The sequence below is a fragment of the Crassostrea angulata genome, chromosome 4 (genome assembly GCF_025612915.1).
Source record: "Crassostrea angulata isolate pt1a10 chromosome 4, ASM2561291v2, whole genome shotgun sequence".
Taxonomy (NCBI): Eukaryota; Metazoa; Mollusca; class Bivalvia; order Ostreida; family Ostreidae; genus Magallana; species Magallana angulata.
In genome coordinates this window covers 51,076,370-51,099,342 of record NC_069114.1, presented here as the reverse complement: position 1 = coordinate 51,099,342, position 22,973 = coordinate 51,076,370, and the positions used below count along the sequence as shown (strand labels likewise).

At 34.3% G+C, this 22,973-nt stretch overlaps 2 protein-coding genes across 2 annotated transcripts; both read left to right on the top strand.

Annotated features, from left to right (window-relative positions):
- The first annotated feature begins 4,460 nt into the window (after window positions 1-4,460).
- Window positions 4,461-6,476, top strand: LOC128179846 (uncharacterized). Its single transcript, XM_052847508.1, has one exon. The coding sequence runs from the start codon at window positions 4,461-4,463 to the stop codon at window positions 6,474-6,476; it is 2,016 nt and encodes a 671-aa protein (XP_052703468.1).
- Window positions 6,477-12,904: 6,428 nt separating this feature from the next.
- On the top strand, window positions 12,905-15,132 carry LOC128179849 (uncharacterized). The gene is made up of 2 exons (XM_052847510.1): window positions 12,905-12,952; window positions 13,092-15,132. Exons 1-2 carry the CDS (start codon window positions 12,930-12,932, stop codon window positions 15,130-15,132), a joined length of 2,064 nt encoding a protein of 687 aa, XP_052703470.1. The 5' UTR covers window positions 12,905-12,929.
- The last annotated feature ends 7,841 nt before the right edge of the window (window positions 15,133-22,973 follow it).

Below are 22,973 nucleotides of genomic sequence, written 5' to 3'. Positions count from 1 at the left end.
AAAGTAACAATAAAACAAAATGAGCACATCGTTTTGAAAGAAAGTTAAAAAATATAATTAAATATAATCACAAGAATTGCTGTTCTTGTTATAAATGGTTAGTAATGATTAAATATATATGAAACTTACTCGCACCCTGTTTATGTGTGTTCAAATAATACAATAAATAGTAATAAAATCACTCATAGCAATTTAATTCAATAATGATATACATTCACACTAAACTTCACACAATGTTGCATCAGTACAGTTTTCCACATTGACAACACATCTAGAAGACAATGGCACATTTTACAGAATACAAATTATACCCCCCCCCCCCTTTCCAAATCCCAAAGAAAAATGTTGATTCACCATGTACATGTCATTTATTCTCTACCCTTATTAAGCTTTACCCAACCATTTGTCTTTGTACATTTATGCTAGCTTTACTTTTTTACACAATAAAGACACTTCTGAAAAGTTTAATTGATTTGAAAGAAACTTTACCAATCCATTTCTTACATTTTGCAAATATTCTCTAGAAAAACAGTGTATAAAAAATATAAAAACTTTCGATATAAAGTTCCAATCATTAAATTCTTGTTACTATGGTAATCAATTTAGTAACCAAACTTTTGACTGCTGTACCTGACTACCTGTAGAACTGATTACTAGTACCTGCAAAAATATCTACCTGTAGAACTGATTACCTATGCACATTGATGCAGGTATACGTGTACATGAACCAAAAACATTCACATAAAAAATGTACCATAAATTTCTGATTCTACTGACAGTATAATAGTATAACCTAATACACGACAAACTATTCTTTATCAATTAATTTACCAATATTTTATGCTGTCTTGTACATTTTGCAGGACACAAAGTCTAAGACAAGTAGATAGGAGAAAACAAACAACCCCCCCCCCCCCCCCACCAAAAAAAAAGCCCCCCCCCCCCCAAAAAAAAAAAAAACGAACGGACGGAAACAAAATACAACGTTGTGTTCCATTAATTTCTCTTCGTGAGGCTTTGTGCTAAATAAAGCTTGCAATTTAATTTGTGATCAACCCACCAGTTTTTTTTCTAAATTAATATAATATAAGCATATACAGCATGGTACATGTATCACAACTTGACCTAGTAAGACGTGTTCATTTTGCAAGTTTAAAACTTTTTTAAATAACAGGAAACAAAATGATGAAGACTTGGAGTTCTGTTATCAACCCCCCTCAGATATTTGTGTTTACTATGAACTGATCAAGTTACCATCAGAATCCTGTGAAATTGGTTTAAGTAAATTGTTTCTATGAATGTAATATTTAAGTAAGAATGAATTTTTTTTTTCACTTCAATTGTATGAGATGATCACGATAGTCGGGCACGGGGTTAAATCCATCAAGTCCGAAGGGCATTATGCTAGATTCGAGACTTTAGATTAAATGATCAAGTTACCATAAAGTCAAAGAATGATTTCTTATTACTTATACTACACCATTTTTTTCAATAATTGTACGCAAAGGTAAAATTATTGATATTCTACATTGTGTTTATTATGCTAATGTAACGTGTATGCCTAAACACGCTTATATTTATTACTGGTCCCCTCAGATACCTTGATGAGGTGTTTGTTTTTAATGTTAATTGTTTAAGATATATACTAATTTTCCTTATCGCTTGCCTAGCGTTTATTGATTCAAAACTCAATTAATTATAAATATTTGAATGTATGGGACGTAGCCGCACTCTATGCGTCGCTCCGACACACCCCGTCGCTTATATCAGTCACTTCAAGCGACCCGTCGCTTATATCGGTCGCTTCAAACAACCCGTCGCTTCTATCGGTCACTTCAAAGCAACCCCACGAAGCATCCTCGTACCTGATTACAAATGTCTACCCGCTGAATCTAACAAGCAACGCTCTCGAAGATAAGTTGCTTCTATACGCCAGTATTATTGTTCTGCAAATCGCTGAGCAATATTGACTCACGAACAATAAGCTTACCTGGAAGTATTCACTTCAGCGTCTACACTGCGACTGACTGCTGACTCACGGCATCTCATATTTATACCCTTTGATCACGTGATCTGAGATACTCGGCACAATCAAAGAATCGGGCGTTTGCGACTTCAGAGTGTCTCTCGGTACTCATCACCCATTTTTATTTACCATTTATGTTACAGTAACACCGGTTGTGCTCCAAAAGTGTACGTCAATTGACATGTCGATTTTTCAAGAAATGCAGACTGTGTATTTTCACCCGATGCAAAATAACTCTGAAATGCGGAGGCGTGTTCAACAGACCTAGCGCTCGCCCCTATACCTTAAACACTGCTCTGTTTGATGCCCAGTTTAAGCAATGTGCCAATAATAGAATTATTGAAAAATAAAAAGCTTTCTTTTGAGATTTATTTGGGATATGAAGGTAGCGACATTGCAGAAAAAATACACAGCCCGTGTTATATGGCCATTAAAGAATTTTGATGGAGGGCTTCATGGAGATAATATTCATGCATGCAGCTTATTTTCACAGTACTTAGAAGTGGAGAAGATTTTCTAAAAGTTAATACATGATCAATATATGGCCATATTGCCTCTGCCGTAGGGCCTGAATACCTAATACAGGGGCCATGAATTTCCTAATTTAGGTAGAGGGCTTTATTGGACATCATAGCCATACATTTCGATTTTCTCAAATTTATATCAGTGGCGTCGGAAGCACATTGAAAGGGGGGGGGGGGCTAGACTAATCATCAAAAATCTTGACAAGCAAAAAAAAAAAAAAAACAACCCTAATTCCCCAACCCTTGATCTCTGTTTCAAAGGCGCCAATTATGTACGAGTGAATAAAAGTATATTGCAATCACAATTTTAAATATTATTGTTTTTGAAATTTCTAACTTTACAATATTTGATAAAAAATTGTTACAAGAATATTTTGTAAAGATAAAAATTATAAACGCCCAACAGGATTTGAACTAATGACTTACAGATTTGTGATAAACGCTCTATACGATTGGTAATTGTAAAATCCAAAACTGGACCACAGTTACTGATTTTCGCGAAATCTTAGAATTTGTGTCATGTTTATTCTTATATTTCTACAAGGCCGCATTCGAGTACATGAACAAAAAATTAAGATAGACACGATTAAAATGTGCTGATTTTAAACAAAATCGAAAAAAATATGTACTAGACTGCGCCACTTGAGGCTGGGTAATGACTGAAGGAAAGTTGATGACGGTGGGGCCTTACAAACTTTTTATATCTCTATAAATAAATATCAATGAATTGAGAATCAAGATTGGTGCATTTTTTTAAACCTATTAATAGAATTATAATAATTAATTAGATAATTATATAAATCAACTGTCACTTGCATTAAGGTGGTATATGGGACACCTCCATTATTTGACGCACATCGTATCAAAATGAACAATAAAAGTACTAGTAAGTATAATTTTATATCTTATTTATTTCTTTCCAAATATTGTTACAAACAGCGCAGGGCCATTGAATATGAGTTTTGTCAAACGACTGTCATTTCCAAACACATGGTATCCTTCTCGATTTATTTCCACAAATATAGATTACAGATTGCCTGCCTGAAAGTTTAAAATATGATATTTCTGGTCTTAACTATTTTTTAAGGAAAGACAAATTCAAAGATTTAGATTTAAAATTGGAACATATTTCTATATCTTTTTACAGAACTCTTTAGATAAAGGAGGTAATTATAGCCTAAAAATAGCCACAGCCATTCAGCCCTCTTACGGACTGAGTTGAGTGATTTGAAAATATTGGTGACGGCGGAGCCTAGCTGTCTTTGATGTGTATCTATTAAACTGTATTGTGCATCAATTGATACAAATTTTAGCTCTCAAATATTCTTTGTGCAGCAAAATCGATGTTTCCGGTTTCTATAATATTAAATATTACAAAAAAATCATTAAAATAATTTAAAGCTGATGTTTGTATCATTTTTTAAAATCATATTTCAAAAAAGGTTCTTCATCATTACATCAAATAATATACTAGTGTGTGGAGCACCTTAAATTTATTCATGTTTTTTTTAACAAGGAAGGAGATTGTTGGTTATAAACAGAAATATATAGTATTTATGAAAACAATACGATGTCACCTAACAACTCGACATAATTAAAGTATTGTTATGATTCATGTTTAGCATTTAAATAAAATTCCAAAATAAATAATGAAACAAAATAAATCTACATAAACCTCAGCACCTGTAAATAGTAGAATTTTTTTTTCCACAGTTGTTACACTACTTTACTTAAAAAAATGGAATTCTTTTCTCTAAGAAAGTAAGTAGATTATATATATTTATTTGTTTTATCAAATCTAGATATAATTAATATAATACATTTTTATTTGCTGATGTATATAATTTGATAAAGAAACAAAATTAGTAGAGTTTTCCCTATATTTTTAAGATAACAACAGATTTAAAGGAATGCAGCACATGTCGGAATCAGTGTTTGTGGGACTGTGTAAGATAGTTGGGACCTCACAACAGGTGACCTTTAGAAGGGAGTCAAGGGACATCAGTGAGATGGTGGAGAGACGAGTTACACCTAATAATGCGTTCATCAAGATGATGAGTGGAAGTCGGAGAGAAGGATTTAGACTGGAGGGATCAGATTATGACTTTATGTTTTGGCCAAACAACCACCGAGTGATCATCGACATGTCTCAGTCTGAGTATTACAACACAGCCAATACAGCCTTGATTCTCTCTGACAATTTTGAGAGTCCACCAGGATTTACTCTACTTCAGTTACTGACACCAACAACATACAGAGACATCTACTCAGCATTAGTCAGAATGAATGACAGAGCCTATATATCTAGTTCTATATACAGACACCTAACTTTTTCATCAATTTACCCTAATTCCACTGTACATGGACCATGTGGTACTGGTAAAGTGGGAACGTTGGAATATGACACTGCCCACTGTTTTGTTTGTGACTTTTGGCCTTCGTCTGCCTCCTCGTGGATAGACAGATGTCACTCATGGCCTATTACTGAGGTTGTTCATGATATTGTGAGGAATGGTTGTCACTTTGTAGCAATAGGACACCCGTTAGGAATTCATGAAAATGAAGAGTGGAGAATTTCCTTTTCTCAGGCTGAATATAAACTTGTGTATTCAATGAACCACTGTCAATTTTTGACATACGGATTGTTAAAAATATTTTTAAAAGAAGTTATAGATCAACAATCAGAAGAAACCAATAAACTGTTGTGTTCCTATCACATGAAGACAACCGTTTTCTGGGTGATTCAAAATAACACACTACCTTACTGGTGTCCACAAAATCTCCTGACCGGTTTCTGGGTCTGCTTTAAACTTCTCCTTAAATGGGTTTACAAGGGGATCTGTCCTAACTTTTTCATCCCCCAAAACAACATGTTTATGACAAAGGTCAATGGCTCATCACAAAACAGATTGTTCCTACAGTTACATGAATTGTACAAGAAAGGTCTGGCTTGCCTGTTACAGAGTTCCTCTATCAGGTCCTTCATCATTGATGTTCTGTATAATCCCAGACTTTCTATTTGTACAGATGATAGATTTTTCTTGTCTGAAGTTGATCTTGATAGAGAACTTGTCATTGAGTCCAGATTTGGTATAATATTTCAACAACCCAGCCTTACCAAAGCCATACAAAGAGTAGAACAGTTGATAAAAACAGTAGAACAGTTGGTAGAGTTACCCCTGACACACTATCAGGCTATTATATTACAGAGACTTACAGCCAGAATGTTACAAAGTACTGCCTTTATAAATTCAAACATGTATACTAACACCGGTGTCAACAAACAGATGTATATTGCAGACAAAATGTCATGTCACATGCTCATATTAGCAGCCAAGTTTGGGGGTGTTTCTGACATGTTGTACATTGCCATGTATTATTACAAGACATTCAGATACAGGGAAGCTTTATCTGTTATAGAGATGACAAAGGTCAAGTTATCACAGCCGTATCTGATGTATAGGGAACATGTAGACAGAGAGAGGTATGCTGAGGCTGTAGGGGGACAGTCCTGGTCTACAAAGATGAGACAGGCTGTAGAAGATGATATCATACTTAACCGTGAAATCTGTTTTATCAGTGAACTGATCCCAGAGCAACAGTCAAGACGGTCTTGTTTAATTATCCCAGTGTTTTTAATGGTACATTTTCTAGATTTTTTGTGTTACAGACACATTGATACAACATTATCAAAAGCAGCTCTAGATGAGCTACAGGTCCTTGTCCACCATGATCAGGGACTGTATGTACCTGATCTACACAGAGACATCTCATGGGAGATTTTGGGGATCTGTCAACAGATCACAGGGAACCTCCAGGCTGCTCTATACTCATACCAGCAGTCACTCACACAGCATCCATCGAACGGAATTCAAACTGCTACGCATATGAGAATACAAGATGTTGTCAGTCAGTTGAACAATTGATAGTAATATTTCAACTATCATACTCACGACGGTTATAAAATTGTATAGTGTATTCAGATTCGTTTCATGACTTAATTTTAACAAAAGGCACTCCATTTTATTAATTTTCTGAAACCAACGTTTAGGATGAGATTGATTATAGTAAGTTTTCTATAATTATGGTTTGATGAAATTTAAGATATCCATATTTGATATTTTCTGCAAATTGTTATCTTGTTACTCTAATTTTTGATGGGATTGAACAAACATTATATGAATGATTGTCATTCTCTCTCTCTCTCTCTCTCTCTCTCTCTCTCTCTCTCTCTCTCTCTCTCTCTCTCAGTATTTGTGAACACAGACAACAGATCAAAGTGTCGGAGTACCCCAAAATTAAACAATGGGAACACATTGATATATGCAAACAATGACAAAGCCTTACTTGTTTACAAACTATTTTACAGACAGTACTACAGAAAAAAAAATCATTCAAACTTTAAAAGTTTGCCTCAACAGACTGCTTTAATTTAACCGTTATTTGTAAAACGTTTGAAACAAAACGTTTTTGCCATTGAATACTAGTCAATTTTTTAATAAAGAAGGTACACGTACAGTTTTCTTGTGTTTGGTGAGTGTTACTAGTCCTAACCAATATAAAGGAGATAACTCACTGATTCCTTGTCTTTGATGAGTGTCGCTAGTCTTAACCAATATAAGGGAGATAACTCACTGACTCCTTGTCTTTGATGAGTGTCGCTAATCCTAACCAATATAAGGGAGATAACTCACTGACTCCTTGACTTTGATGAGTGTCGCTAGTTCTAACCAATATAAGGGAGATACCTCACAGACTCCTTGTCTTTGATGAGTGTCACTAGTTCTAACCAATAACTTACAGACTCATTGTCTTTGATAAGTGTCACTAGTCCTAACCAATATCAGGGAGATAACTCACAGACTCCTTGTCTTTGATGAGTGTCACTTGTCCTAACCAAAATAAGGGAGCATACTATCAGACTCCTTATTTTTGATGGATGTCACTCGTTCTAACCAATATAAGGGGGATAACTCACTGACTCCTTGTCTTTGTTGAGTGTCACTAGTACTTACCAATATAAGGGAAATAACTCACTGACTCCTTCACCCCTGCGAATGTATTCGGAATGTTTTCTTTTTCGTTGCTAAGTAGGTAATAAATCCAGAGGCTCGAATAAAAGTTCACGAAACTTCCCTGAGATATGTAAGTTCTTGTGAATTTCGAGCAGAAGTATAAGTGTTCGGATAATATTCTTAAAATACGTAAGTACTGATTGTATTTTTTTATATCGTGTCTTACTTTGATATATGTTATAACATTAAAATCTATTAAAATATGTCTTATCATCTATCATCATCTAGCGGTTATTTAAACTAAACGACGCTATGCAGAACAGAGTTATCGTTCGTGTTCAACCACCCTTCACGTGGTTGAAAATAAAAACATTGGGTTGCTTGATAAAATCATAGCGATGTTTGATGCTTCTGGTGTGTAATACCATGCTTAAAGAAAGTATGGATGTCTGTTTTGTGTAAAAACTTAGTATATCGTGCCATTGTCAAGGAACATTCTGCATATAATAGTAAAGTCTGTTTCACTATTGATGCTCTCAATACTAATACTAATCCAAAATTAATTTTTAGAGAAATCTTTAAACATGGAGTTAAAATTAGTTTTTGCTCATTTATCAGGCTCGTAGCACCGTTTTTGAAAGTAACGTGTGGGTTGACTTATCCGAAAACTTGACGAGCGAAAAAAAACCCTATTCGCCAATATTCAGAATCCTAATCCGTGTTTGGGTGTGTGTGGGGGTGTCTTTTGTTCTTAATTTCCTTTAAATTTATTACATGTGTGCGCCTTCTTAAAATTTTAATTTTCTATACATTCACTTAAGAAGACGTCTGTTGCGATAAGAAGTAACACCCCCCCCCTCCCCGCTGCTACGTTCCTTTCTATGATCATAGCGCTAGGATCATGAAGCAGTTAAAATCATCGAACATCGCAAAATGAAATACTTGAAACATGTGTCTTTATAATACGCCGATAATTACAAATTTTATTTTAAGTGTAATCTTATGATTTATCATAATCTTATGAATTTTTCAAAGTTGCACTCTAGTCGCTTCATGAACCTAAAGCCAGGATTTTTAGGTACGCATTTAGTTAACAGGATTGATGTGCATGCACCCCAAACCAAATATTGAAATTTCTTTAAATAAGATTTGCCAGTACAGTGGTTATTGTATTAAAGAACGAGTTTTGTTCATGGTTTTATCATTGTGTTTTTTGGACAAAGAAATGCTTGCATTGCTTGAAATGTAGTTATATTTCCTCACATGCGCATGCTTTAAACTTTTTTAAAATGAAAAATGATACTTCCAAGTATGACATCGTTTGTCGTAAGAGATATGGAATAATCCTTCTTAGGGACTCCCTTATTTACTTGCCAAAAATCTCTTTCATTACCAATGGATGGATTTCTGTCTTTCTCCTTTTGACCCACAGGGAACTACTGTTATGGTATAAGTAAACAGCAAACTTGCTCTGACTAGCTTGCAGCCCTTATTCTCTTCAGAGGAAGTTTCCACATGCATTTTTATGATTGTGGAAGATGGGAAAGCCTTCCCCTTAAAGTCCATGTGGTTCCAGAGAACAATGAAACTCCTGGTGTTTTATATTAGATTGATATTACTTTCACAAGTTTTTTTTTTCAAAAATGAAATTTAATCACAAGAATTTTTGTTCTTGTTATGAATAGTTAGTATAATTAGATATATATGAAAACTTCTTCAAACTTACTGTTATTGTATGAACAAATAATACAATAAAATCAATCACTCATAGCAATACAATAATGATAGACATCCACACTAAACTCCACACAATGTTTGGCACCAGTACAATTTAGAAGACAATGGCATACTTGACAGAATACAACTTTTACCCCCCTTTCCAAACCCCAAAGGAAAATGTTAATTCATCAGTGCACATGTCAATTACTCTCTACCCTTATAAAGTTTTACCCAACCACCTGTCTTTGTACATTTATGTAACATTGTAGCCTTTTGTTTTTACACAATAAAGACACTTCTGGAAAGTTTAATTGATTTGAAAGAAACCTTACTATCACATTTCTTACTTTGTGCAAATGTTCTATAGAAAAACACTGTATAAAAGATATAACAACTTTTGATATTAAGTTCCAATCATTAAATTCTTGTTACTGTGGTAATCAATTTAGTAGCCAAACGTTTGACTACTGTACCTGACTACCTGTAGAACTGATTACTAGTACCTGCAGTATTATCTACCTGTAGAACTGATTACCTGTAGAACTGATTACCTGTAAAACTGATTACCTGTGCACACTGATGCAGATATACTTGTACATGAACCAAATACATTCACATAAAATGTGTACCGTAAATTTCTGACTCTACTGACAGTATGATAGTTTAACGTAATACACGACAAACTATTCTTTATCCATTATATAATTCATGCTGTCTTGTACATTTTGCAGGACACAAAGTCAAAGACAAGCAGATAGGAGAAAAACCCCAAAGAACAAACACAAAAACGGACGGACGGAAACAAAATACAACGTTGTGTTCCCTTAATATCTCTTAGTGAGACCTTGTGCTAAATAAAGCTTGCGATGTAATTTGTGATCAACCCACCAGTTTTTCTAAATTCATATAATATAATCCTATACAGCATGGTACATGTATCACAACTTGACCTAGTAAGACGTGTTCATTTTGCAAGTTTAAAACTTTTTCAAATAACAGGAAACAAAATGATGATGACTTAGAGTTCTCTTATCACCCCCCCCCCCCTCTCAGATATTGGTGTTTACTATGAACTGATCAAGTAACCAACAGAACCTTGTGAATTTCCTTTAAGTAAATTGTTTCTATGAATGTAATATTTAAGGAAGAATGAATTTTGTTTTACTTCAATTTTATGAGATGATCACGATAGTCAGGCACGGGGTCAAATCCATCAAGTCCGAAGGGCATTATGATAGATTCCAGATCTCAGATTAAATGATCAAGTTACCATAAAGTCAAAGAATGATTCCATATTACTTATACTACACTATTTTTTCAATAATTATACTCACAATTAAAATTACGGATATTTTTACATTGTGTTTATTTTGCTAACACCGGTTGTGTTTCAAAAGTGCACGTCATTTGACACGTCGATTTTTCAAGAAATGTAGACTGTGTATTTTCACCCGGTGCAAAATAACTCTGAAATGCAGAGGCGTGTTCAACAGAGAGAGAGCGCTCGCCAAAATCCCCTATACCTTCAACACGCCTCTGCTCAACACGCCTCTGTTGAATGCCCAGTTAAGGCAATGTGCCAATAATAGAGTTATTGAAACAAAAATGCTTTCTTTGGTGATTTATACGGGATATGAAGGTAGCGACATTGCAGAACAAATACATAACCCGCGTTATAGGCCATTAAAGAATTTTGATGGAGGGCTTCATGGACATTAGATTCATGCTTTCAGCTTATTTTCACACTAACTATAAGTGGAGAAGATTTTCAAAGATTTAATACATTATCGATATATAGCCATATTGGTTCTGCCCTAGGGCCTGAATCCCTAATACAGGGGCCATGAAATTCCTAATTTAGGTAGAGGGCTTTATTGGACATCATAACCATGCATTTGGATGTTCTCAAATGTATATCAGTGGCGTCGGAAGCAAATTGAATGTGGGGGGGGGGGGCTTGACTAGTCATCCGAAATCTTGACAAGCAAAAAAAAATCTCCTAATTCCCAAACCCTTGATCTCTGTTTCAAAGGCGCCCATTATGTACGAGTGAATAAAAGTATATTGCAATCAACATTTTAAATATTACCGTTTTTGAAATTTCTAACTTGCAAAATTTGATATAAAAAATTTTATAAGAATATTTTGAAAGGTAAAAGTTATAAACACCCCAACAGGATTTGAACTCATGACTTACAGATTCATGATTAACGCTCTATATGATTGGTAATTGTAAAATCCAAAACTGGACCACAGTTACTGATTTTCGTGAAATCTAAGAAGTTTTGTCATGTTTATTCTAATATTTCTACAAGGCTGCATTCGAGTACATGAACAAAAAATTCAGAGAGACAAAATTCAATTCTGCTGAATTTAAATAAAACCGAAAAAATATGTTCTAGACTGCGCCACTTGAGGCTGAGTAAAGACTTAAGGAAAGTTGACGACGGTGGGGCCTTACAAACATTATATTTATCTATAAATAAATATCTATGAAAATTGAGAATCAAGATTGGTGGATATTTTTTTAAACCTATTAATAGAATTATAATAATTAATTAAATAAATATATAAATCAACTGTCACTCGCATTATGGTAGTATATGGAATACCTCCATTATTTGACGTGCATCCTATCAAAATAAACAATAAAAGTACTAGTTAGTATAATTTTATATCTTATTTATTTCTTTCCAAATATTGTTACAAACAGCGCAGCGCCATTGAATATGAGTTTTGCCAAACGACTGTTATTTCCAAACACATGATACCCTTCTCGATTTATTTCCACAAATATAGATTACAGATTGCAAGTGTTTGATTTTTCACATTTCAATATGGTCGATTCTTTTATTTACCGCCACCCAGGTCCTCATGTTCTTTTCCTTAAAGGATTTGAGTTAAAGAGGCTGGGGGTTAAAAAATTAACCATCAGAACTGCCTGAAAGTTTAAAATGTGATATTTCTGGTTATAAACTATTTTTTAATGAAATGCAAATCCAAACATTTTAGCTTATAAATTCGAACATTTTCCTACATATTTATACAGAGCTCTTTATCAAAAGGAGGTAAATATAGCATAAAAATGACCACGTTCATTCAGCCCTCTTAAGGACTGAATTGAGTAATTTGAAAATATTGGTGACGGCGGAGCCTAGCTATCTTTGACGTGTATTTATTGATAGTTGTATTGTGCATCAATTGATACAGATTTTAGATCTCAAATATTCTTTGTGCAACAAAATCGATGTTTCCGGTTTCTATAATATTTAATATAACTAAAAAAAATCATACAAAATAATTTAAGGCTGATGTTGGTATCATTTTTTTAAAAGCATATTTCAAAAAAGTTTCTTTATTATTGCATCAAATAATATTCTGGTATGTCGAGCCTCCTTAATTTTATCCACGTATTTTTTTAACAAGGAAGGAAATTGTTGGTTATAAACAGAAATATATTGTATTTATGAAAACAATACGATGTCACCTAACAACTCGACATAATTAACGTATTGTTATGACTCATATTTAGCATTTAAATAAAATTCCAAAATAAAAATGAAACAAAATAAAACTACAAAAACCTCAGCACCTGTAAATAGTAGAAATGTTTTTCCACAGTTGTTACACTACTTTACTTAAAAGATGGAATTCTTTTCTCTAAGAATGTAAGTAAATGATATCTATTTATTTGTTTTATCAAATCTAGATATAATTAATATAATACATTTTTATTTGCTGATGTATATAACTTGATAAAGAAACAACATTAGAGGAGTTTTCCCTATATTTTTAAGATAACAACAGATTTAAGGGAATGCAGCGCATGTCGGAATCAGTGTTTGTGGGGCTGTGTGAGATAGTGGGGACCTCACAAATGGTGGCCCTGAGGAGGGAGACAACAGACATCAAGGAGATGGTGGAGAGGCAAGTTACACCCAATGTTTGGACCATTGTGATGTTAAGTGGAAGTAGAAGAGAAGGGTTCAGACTGACGGGATCGGATGTAGACAAGATGTGCTGGTCAAACGACCACCGAGTGATCATGGACATGTCTCAGTCTGAGTATTACAACACAGCCAATACAACCTTGATTCTCTCTGACAGTTCTGAGAGTCCACCAGGATTCACTCTACTTCAGTTATTGACACCACGAACAATCAGAAAAGTCGAATCAGCATTAGTCAGAATGAATGACAGGGTCTACATATCTAGTTCTATATACAGACAGGTAACTTGTTTGGCAGCATTTCCCGATTCTACAGTTCATGGACCCTGTGCTAGTGGCAAAGTGGTAACATTGGAATATGACATTGCTTACTGTTTTGTTTGTGACTTTTGGCCTCCGTCTGCCTCCTCGTGGATAGATAGATGTCACTCATGGCCTATTCCTGAAGTTGTTGATGACATTGTCAGAAATGGGTGTCACTTTGTAGCAATAGGACACCCATTAGGAATTCATGAAAATGAAGAGTGGAGATTTTCCTTTTCTCAGGCAGAATATAAACTTGTGTATTCAATGAACCACTGTCAATTTCTGACATACGGATTGTTAAAAATATTTTTAAAAGAAGTTATAGATCAACAATCAGAAGAAACCAATAAACTGTTGTGTTCCTATCACATGAAGACAACCGTTTTCTGGGTGATTCAAAAAAACATGCTACCTTATTGGTGTCCACAAAATCTCCTGACCGGTTTCTGGGTCTGCTTTAAACTTCTCCTTAAATGGGTGTACAAGGGGATCTGTCCGAATTTTTTCATCCCCCAAAACAACTTGTTTCTGACAAAGGTCAATGGCTCAGCACAAAACAGATTGTTCCTACAGTTACATGAATTGTACAAGAAAGGTCTAGCTTGTCTGTTACAGAGTTCGTCTATCAGGTCCTACATCATTGATGTCCTGTACAATCCCAGACTTTTTATTTGTACAAATGAAAGACACACTTTGTCTGATGTTCAGCATGATCATGATCTTGTCAGTGAGTCCGATTTTGGTGCTTTTTTTTCACGAACAACCGTCCTTACCAAAGCCATACAAAGAGTAAAACAGTTGATAAAAACAGTAGAACAGTTGGTAGTCTTACCCCTGACACACTATCAGGCTCTTCCATTACAGAGACTTACAGTCACAATATTTCAGAATCTTGCCTTTATAACATCAAACAAGTACACTTACACCGGTGTCAACAATCAGATGTATATTGCAGACAAAATGTCCTGTCATATGCTGAAATTAGCTACTAAGTTTGGGCTAGTTTCTGATATGTTGTACATTGCTATGTATTATTACAAGACACTCAGGTACAGGGAAGCTTTATCTGTTTTAGAGATGACAAAGGTCAAGTTAGCACGGCCATATCTGATGTATGAATATGTTGTAGACGGAGAGAGGTATACTGAGGCTGTAGGGGGACAATCCTTGTCTACAAAGATGAGACAGGCTGTAGCAAGGAATATCATACTTCACAATGTTATCTGTTCTATCAGTGAACTGATCCCAGAGCAACAGTCTGCTATACAGAACGGACAGACTATATTAATTATCCCAGTGTTTGTAATGTTACACTTCGTAGAGTTCTTGTGTTACAGACACATTGATACAACACTATCACAAGCAGCTCTCGATGAGCTACAGGTCCTAGTCCACCATAATCAGGGACTATATATATATGATCTACACAGAGATATCTCATGGGAAATCCTGGGGATCTGTCAACAGATGGCAGGGAACCTCCAGGCTGCTCTATACTCATACCAACAGTCACTCACACAGCATCCATCGCACGGAATACAAACTGCTACACATATGAGAATACAAGATGTTGTCAGTCAGTTAAACAATTGATAGTTTTATTTCAACTATCATACTCACGACGGTTTTAAAATTGTATAGTGTATTTAGATTGGTTTCCAGCCCTTATTTCAACATAAGGGCATTCCATCTTATTTTTTTCTGAAACCAACGTTTAGGATGAGATTAATTATAATAAGTTTTCTATTATTTTGGTTTGATGAAATTTAAGATATCCTTATTTGATATTTTCTGCAAATTGTTATCTAGCTACCCCAATTTTTGATGGGGTTGAACAAACATTATATGAATGATTGTCATATTTCTCTCTCTCTCTCTCTCTCTCTCTCTCTCTCTCTCTCTCTCTCTCTCTATATATATATATATATATAAATATTATACGACTTAATGTTGAGATGTTGAGACATACGATGCAGCAGACTGAATTGACTTCAGTGAAAAGAATTCCGAATTAATTCAAACATGTTCGACAATCCAAAAGTTTAATCTACATTATTGTAATTGATGGTTGCAACCAATTCTACATCGTCAAAGCCGGGACTCTTTAATTAATAGCCAGATTTCGTGTGCACACAACAGATTAAAGTGTCGGAGTACCCCAAAATCAAACTATGGGAAGAAATTGATATATGCAAACAATGACAATTCAGAGCTTTTACACACTTTCTTACAGACAGTGATAAAGAAAAAAAATTCATTCAAACAGTAAAACCTTGTCTCAACAGACTACTTTTATTTAACTGTTATTAGTAAAACGTTTAAAACAAAACGATTTTGCCATTGAATACTAGTCAATTTATTAATAAAAGAAGGAAAACGTACAGACTCCGTGTCTTTCATGAGTGTCACTGGTCCTAATCAAAATAAGGGAAATAACTCAAGACCCTTGTCTTTGATGAGTACTAGTGTCTCAAGTTTTAACCAATATAAGGGAGATAACTTACTGACTCCTTGTCTTTGATGAGTTTCACTAGTTGTAACCAATATAAGGGAGATAACTCACAGACTCCTTGTCTTTGATGAGGGTCACTAGATCTAACCAATATAAGGGAGATAACTCACAGACTCTTTGTCTTTGATGAGTTTCACTAGTTCTAACCAATATAAGGGATATAACTCACTGACTCCTTGTCTTTGATGAGTGTCACTAGTTCTAACCAAAGTAAGGGAGATAACTCACTGACTCCTTGTCTTTGATGAGTGTCACTAGTTCTAACCAATATAAGGGAGATAACTCACAGACGCCTTGTCTTTGATGAGTGTCACTAGTTCTAACCAATATAAGGGAGATAACTCACTGACTCCTTGTCTTTGATGAGTGTCACTAGTTCTAACCAATATAAGGGAGATAACTCACAGACTTCTTAAAATTTTACTGTTCTATGTATTCACTTAAAAAGACGTCTGTTGCGATAAGAAGTAACCCCCCTTCCCGATGATACGTTCCCTTTCCTTTCTATGTTCATAGCGCCAGGATAATTAAGCAGTTAATAACATCGAAAAATGAAATGCTTTAAACATGTGACTTTATGTTATGCTGATAATTACAAATTTTAATTGTAATTTTATGATTTATCATAATCTTATGAATTTTTCAAAGTTTCACTCAAGTCGCTTCACGATCCTAAAGCCATGGTTTTTAGGTATGCATTTAGTTAACAGGATTCGTGTGCATCCACCCGAAACCAAATACTGAATTTTTTTCAAAATGAGATTTGCAAGTACAGGGGTTATGGAACGAGTTTTGTTCCTGGTTTTATCATTGGTTTTGTTGACAAAGAAATGATTGTCTCGCTTGAAACGTAGTTTCTTTTTTACCTCACATGCGCTTGCTTTTAACCCCCCTTCCCGATGATACGTTCCCTTTCCTTTCTATGTTCATAGCGCCAGGATAATTAAGCAGTTAATAACATCGAAAAATGAAATGCTTTAAACATGTGACTTTATGTTATGCTGATAATTACAAATTTTAATTGTAATTTTATGATTTATCATAATCTTATGAATTTTTCAAAGTTTCACTCAAGTCGCTTCACGATCCTAAAGCCATGGTTTTTAGGTATGCATTTAGTTAACAGGATTTTTAAAAATTTTTAAAATGAAAAATGATACTTTCAAGTTTGACATCGCTTGTCATAAAAGATATGGAATAATCCTTTTAGGGACTCCCTTTTTTACTTGCCAAAAATCTCTTCCATCACCAGTGGATCGATTTCAAATATTCTGAATGATTGAAAAAACAAAACACAAATAAATAATTTGAATTTACGATTGCAGATCAGCACTCTTACTAATACTTGTATATTATTAGTCCCCTACCGGTTTTCACCGGAGGGGACTATAGCTTTCCTCTGCGTCCGTCAGTCCGTCTGTCTGTCCGTCCGTCCGTCTGTCTGTCCCACTTCAGTTTTCCACACTTTTTCTTTCTGCGTTTGAGGAATAATGTGAAATTTGTTGAACAGCTTCCAAATGTCAAACTACAGATCATTTTTGTAACGTCTGGTTGACGTATTTTTGAGAAAATTAATTTTTTGTATTCCAATTTTTTAATGTTCGGGATCATTATCGTACGAAAGACGAATAGGGCCACTTTAAAAAATATTTTTATCTCGTAATTACGAGATAAGATCTCGTAATTACGAGTTAATCATCTCGTTATTACGAGAAAAGATCTCGTAATTACGAGAAAAGATCTCGTTATTACGAGTTAATTATCTCGTTATAACGATTTAATTATCTCGTTATTACGAGATCTTTTCTCGTAATTACGAGAAAAGATCTCGTTATTAGGAGTTGATTATCTCGTTATTACGAGAAAAGATCTCGTAATTACGAGAAAAGATCTCGTAATTACGAGAAAAAATTTCGTTATTACGGGAAAAGATCTCGTTATTACGAGTTAATTATCTCGTTATTACGAGAAAAGATCTATTTAAAATGTTGCGTTTCATTATTCTAATATTTTCATGTAAAGTGTATGAACTACTGCAATGTCTATTGATATATACATACTTAGCATAATCATCGTTTAAAAGCGTAAGCATAATTTGATATAAAATCGGATCAAGCAGTTTTAAAGAAATTTCAGAAGAAGTAGCAAAGCAGATTGATTAATAAATTCATCGAACTGTTTATCAATAATTAAGAAGGATACGTGTAATTTGTTTTCAATTATTTTCAATATACATGTAGGTTGTGTATAAACATATAAAACACAAATTCGGGTAAATCGTGTATATCTATATCCATGACTGAAACTATAAAGTCATTAAAGTTATCTGTAACTTTTACGACTATAGGACTACCTGGTATTTACTTCGTAGTGGGATTATAATATATATAAGTTGAATAGTAAAATTACACGAAGTTCTTTCCTTTTATTCATATAAGATAAATTGTCAAATCCAATAATTGATATGTAGAAATTAATGAAAAATGATCGTTGTTATTTTTAAATATTAATCAAAATTGAATCAACGTTTCTTGAATGAAAAAGACTGAAAGGGTGATCCAGTCGAATTCTTTTCAGAAACGCACCATTTTATGTAGATCTTTTCTCGTACTAACGAGATCTTTTCTCGTAATAACGAGAAAATTATCTCGTAATAACGAGATCTTTTCTCGTAATAACGAGATAATTATCTCGTAATAACGAGATCTTTTCTCGTAAAAACGAGATAATTTACTCGTAATAACGAGATCTTTTCTCGTTATTACGAGATCTTTTCTCGTAATTACGAGATAATTAACTCGTAATAACGAGATCTTTTCTCGTAAAAACGAGATAATTTACTCGTAATAACGAGATCTTTTCTCGTTATTACGAGATCTTTTCTCGTAATTACGAGATAATTAACTCGTAATAACGAGATCTTTTCTTGTAATTACGAGATCTTTTCTCGTAATTACGAGATAATTAACTCGTAATAACGAGATCTTTTCTCGTAATTACGAGATAAAAAAATTTTTTATGTGGCCCTATTCGGCTTTCGTATTATCGGGTTCGGTGTGTATTGAATAAACGAGGAAAGTATGTAGTAAGTAATAATATCGTGCATTAATTGGACCAATCCTTTTATTGTTCTAACAAACAAACAAGTTCTGTAAAATAGTGTCAAGCATTGTGTTGTAAATTTAATCGACAGGTTTTTTTTTGTATTATTATAATCGGGTTCGTTATCGGGTTGGTCTGTTGATTCGGCATGCATTGTTTTCACAAATTTCTACAAACCGGTAGGGGACGTGTATTGCTTATGCAATACTCTCAGAATGCTTGGTTAAATCTGCAAACACGCTAGTACATGGACTAAAATAGACTAAACCTACAAGACACGATTTTTACTGCAAAACTGAAAGGGTCAAATAAAACCACGTGGTGTAAATGTAAATGACAGTAACATTTGAAGGGGTGTCCTTGTCTTTTCTAAGCAATTTAAGAAGACCACAGACCTTGTAGCGTCCTTGTATGCTACACACACGGATTTAACCAGATTTAGACCATGAATAAAACAGGTTCGTCATTGAAGACTCTTATTCAAACCGGAAACAACGTCACACATAATAAGGGGCAATAACCCAACATAACACAGTAGGGAATAGCATAGAGTTATCTCTCTTAGAATACGTAATGTAAATAACAAACACTACATCCCTTCCTTTCTCGCAATACAACTATGTTCCAAATGAAATAACTTCTAAAAAGTAATCAATTAAACACATATGCAGCGCCATACTAATTTGTACATTGGCACAAATCAATTACTTGTGTTCACAAAAACATAATAAAAATTCCTCATTTAACATGAATATTTCATATTAAATTTTACCAATATCAGAATGCCAATTCACAGTTATTTCAAAGGAAGTTATTAATACATTGAAAATCCCTCAAATCTTGATGGCAGTTTCTTATTTCTTACAGGTCTACTTTGAACACCAACAGTTTCACTACTTGTATCATTGGACATACTGACAGACTCAGAACTACACTGACTTTCTGAGTTACAACTTACATTTGTACTTGGATATGTCTTACAGTTTTCATCAACTCTCTCATCATTTTCAATCAATTTTGGTTCATTTGACAAACAATTACGCTCTCTCTCATTGAATTTCTTTAAATGTGTAACATTTCGTTTGCACTGTACACCTTCATCTGATTCAATAACTACACTATTGCCTTTCATCTCAACAATTTTAAACGGTGATGCGTTAAATGGTGTGGATAATTTGTGTTCGCGATCTTGTTTAACAAGAACTTTAGCACCCGTATGAATATCGGATTCAACCGCTCTTCGACGTTTATCGGAATACATTTTGCCCTTTTCCTTCTGTTCCGCATCGCGATCGCGTACTTCAAGATCATCAACATTGTAGTCAAAAAGTTCAGGTAAGTTTGTACGAAGCTTGCGACCAAACAATAACTGAGATGGACTAACACCAGTCGTCGTGTGCGGCGTATTACGATACATTACAAGAAATTTATCAAGTTCCGCTTTCCAATCTCGACCTTCAGCGTGAGCAATTCTAACACGTTTCAGTATTGATCTATTTTGGCGCTCAACTTCACCATTCGCCTGCGGCCATAGAGGAGTCGTTCTGTGGTGGACAATACCGTTGTCCAACATGAAATCTTTAAAATGCTGACTCACAAACTGAGGACCATTATCTGTATGGATTGATAACGGCAACCCATTGGCAGATCCAGAGAGGGGGGGGGGGGTTCCGGGGGTCGGAACCCCCCCTTTCCCTGGGACATATGAATTTTTTTGAAAACTACTAATGCCTATTTAAAGGTAATTTTTCCCATTTATAATATAAATACTGTAATTATCTCAAATAAATGCTTTTAAAATTGCTTATCTAAAGACTTTCTTACAACGTACCGTAATTTACATGTATTTCTGATATAAAAAAATCCTAACTATTTTTTTCATTGAAGAAAAGTACTCTCCTTCAGCATCCGGTGTTCACTTCCATGAGTAAACATACAATTTGAACTGATAAGCCATCGAGAAAACGACGTTCAAGTACGAGTACACACATTCGTTTTACTTTTAAAAGCTGCTTTCAAATGTATTGTTTAATTAACTTAAGTAAATTTAATAAAAAAAAAAGTTTTACTTCGTTTCATACGAAAAAACAGAGAGAAAAATACAGAGAAAATTAAACCCACTTTTCAAAACTTCCCTGAATATGATCGCATGTGTACTAGTGCCGGATGATGTGGCGCACCCATTACAAAGATCACAACAATTAAGTTCTCTGGGACGACTACCGGTATATTGCTTGTACAATTGTATTGCACATGTTCCATGATGGCATCTATTAAGCAGATAAACTATTCCAATTTTTTGTCATATCTTATCATTTAGACCTTTCTCTAAGAAGGCAATCGATAGAACTCAAAATCGATAAATAGTACAGAATTTACACATCAAAGACATAAAAAAAATTACCAAAAAATTCATTTTTATAATATCTTGTATGGTGGCATATCTCCGCCCCTTGTTGCAAGTTATTTTTCTATCAAATATGTCGACATGCAAGATAAATATGTTGACATGCAAGATAGTTATGTCGACATGCAACATAACTATGTTGACATGCAAGAAATTGCAATCTGATATGAATTATACAAAATCTCAAAAAATCGCCCACCTGTGACATCCAAGATGCTAGATGATATCTTTCTATGTCGACATGCAACTTATTTATGTTAACATGCAAGATAAATATGCTGACATGCAACTTATTTTGTCAACATGCAACTTATTTATGTCGATATGCAAGTTATTTATGTCGACATGCGAGATGAATATGTCAACATGCAACTTAGTTATGTTTACATGCGAGATAAATATGTTGACATGCAACTTGTTAGATGCATGTCAACATAACTAAGTTGCATGTTGACATAAATATGTTGCATGTCAACATATTTATCTTGCATGTTAACATAATTTAATTGCATGTTGACATAAAAAAGTTGCATGTCGACATAAAGAAGTTGCATGTTAACATAAATAAGTTGAATGATGACATTCATAGGTAGCGTATCTAGCATCTTGGATGTCACATGTTGGCGATATTTGAGATGTTTTATAACTCTTATTTGACTGCAGTTTTCTTGCATGTCAACATAGTTATGTTGCATGTTGACATAACTATCTTGCATGTCAACATATTTATCTTGCATGTCAACATAATTAAGAGAAAAATAACTTGCACACAGGGGGCAGAGATATGCCACCATAATCTTGTCATAATTAGTTTGAATTATTTTTTGTTTCTTAGTGTTTTTTCTGACGCACAATCTCATTGCTGTAGACTTGGTTTTTTTTAAGGCTAGAAATTATGCAAATCGTCCTTACCTAAACCAAAACGCTATATAAATGCACTGCAATCTGATATTAAAATAGATATGAAATAGATATTGACGAAATAACTATTTATTAAATTTACGCACGGAGAACGTTCAAAGGGCCTTGTTTATTGACAAATAATGATTTTTGTACGCATTGATTTTCATCTATTGGAACCCCCCCTTTTCCAAATTACTGGATCCGCCTCTGCAACCCATGAGTTAGAAAGAACTTTGAAATCAATGCTGTAATATTCTCAGAAGAAATATTTTTCGTGATTGCGACTTCAAAATACCTACTATAGTAATCAACTAGTACTAATATGTACTCCTTACTCGGTAATGGACCTAAGAGATCTGCGGCGAGATGTTGCCAAGGCGCAGAAGGCAACTCGGTGCGCTTCATCGGTTCGGGTTTATTAGGTTGACTTACTAACTGACACCCGTAACAACTTCTACAAAACGTTTCAACACATTTGTCAATCCCTGGCCACAAAACTTTACTTCTTAA

What these genes read in the sequence shown, in the direction of transcription:
- LOC128179846 (XM_052847508.1), top strand. Translation starts at nt 4,461, where the DNA reads ATGCAGCACATGTCGGAATCAGTGTTTGTGGGACTGTGTAAGATAGTT.
- LOC128179849 (XM_052847510.1), top strand. Translation starts at nt 12,930, where the DNA reads ATGGAATTCTTTTCTCTAAGAAT. An exon ending in GAATTCTTTTCTCTAAGAAT is followed by an intron (nt 12,953 to 13,091) that starts GTAAGTAAATGA and finishes AGATAACAACAG; the next exon opens with ATTTAAGGGAATGCAGCGCA.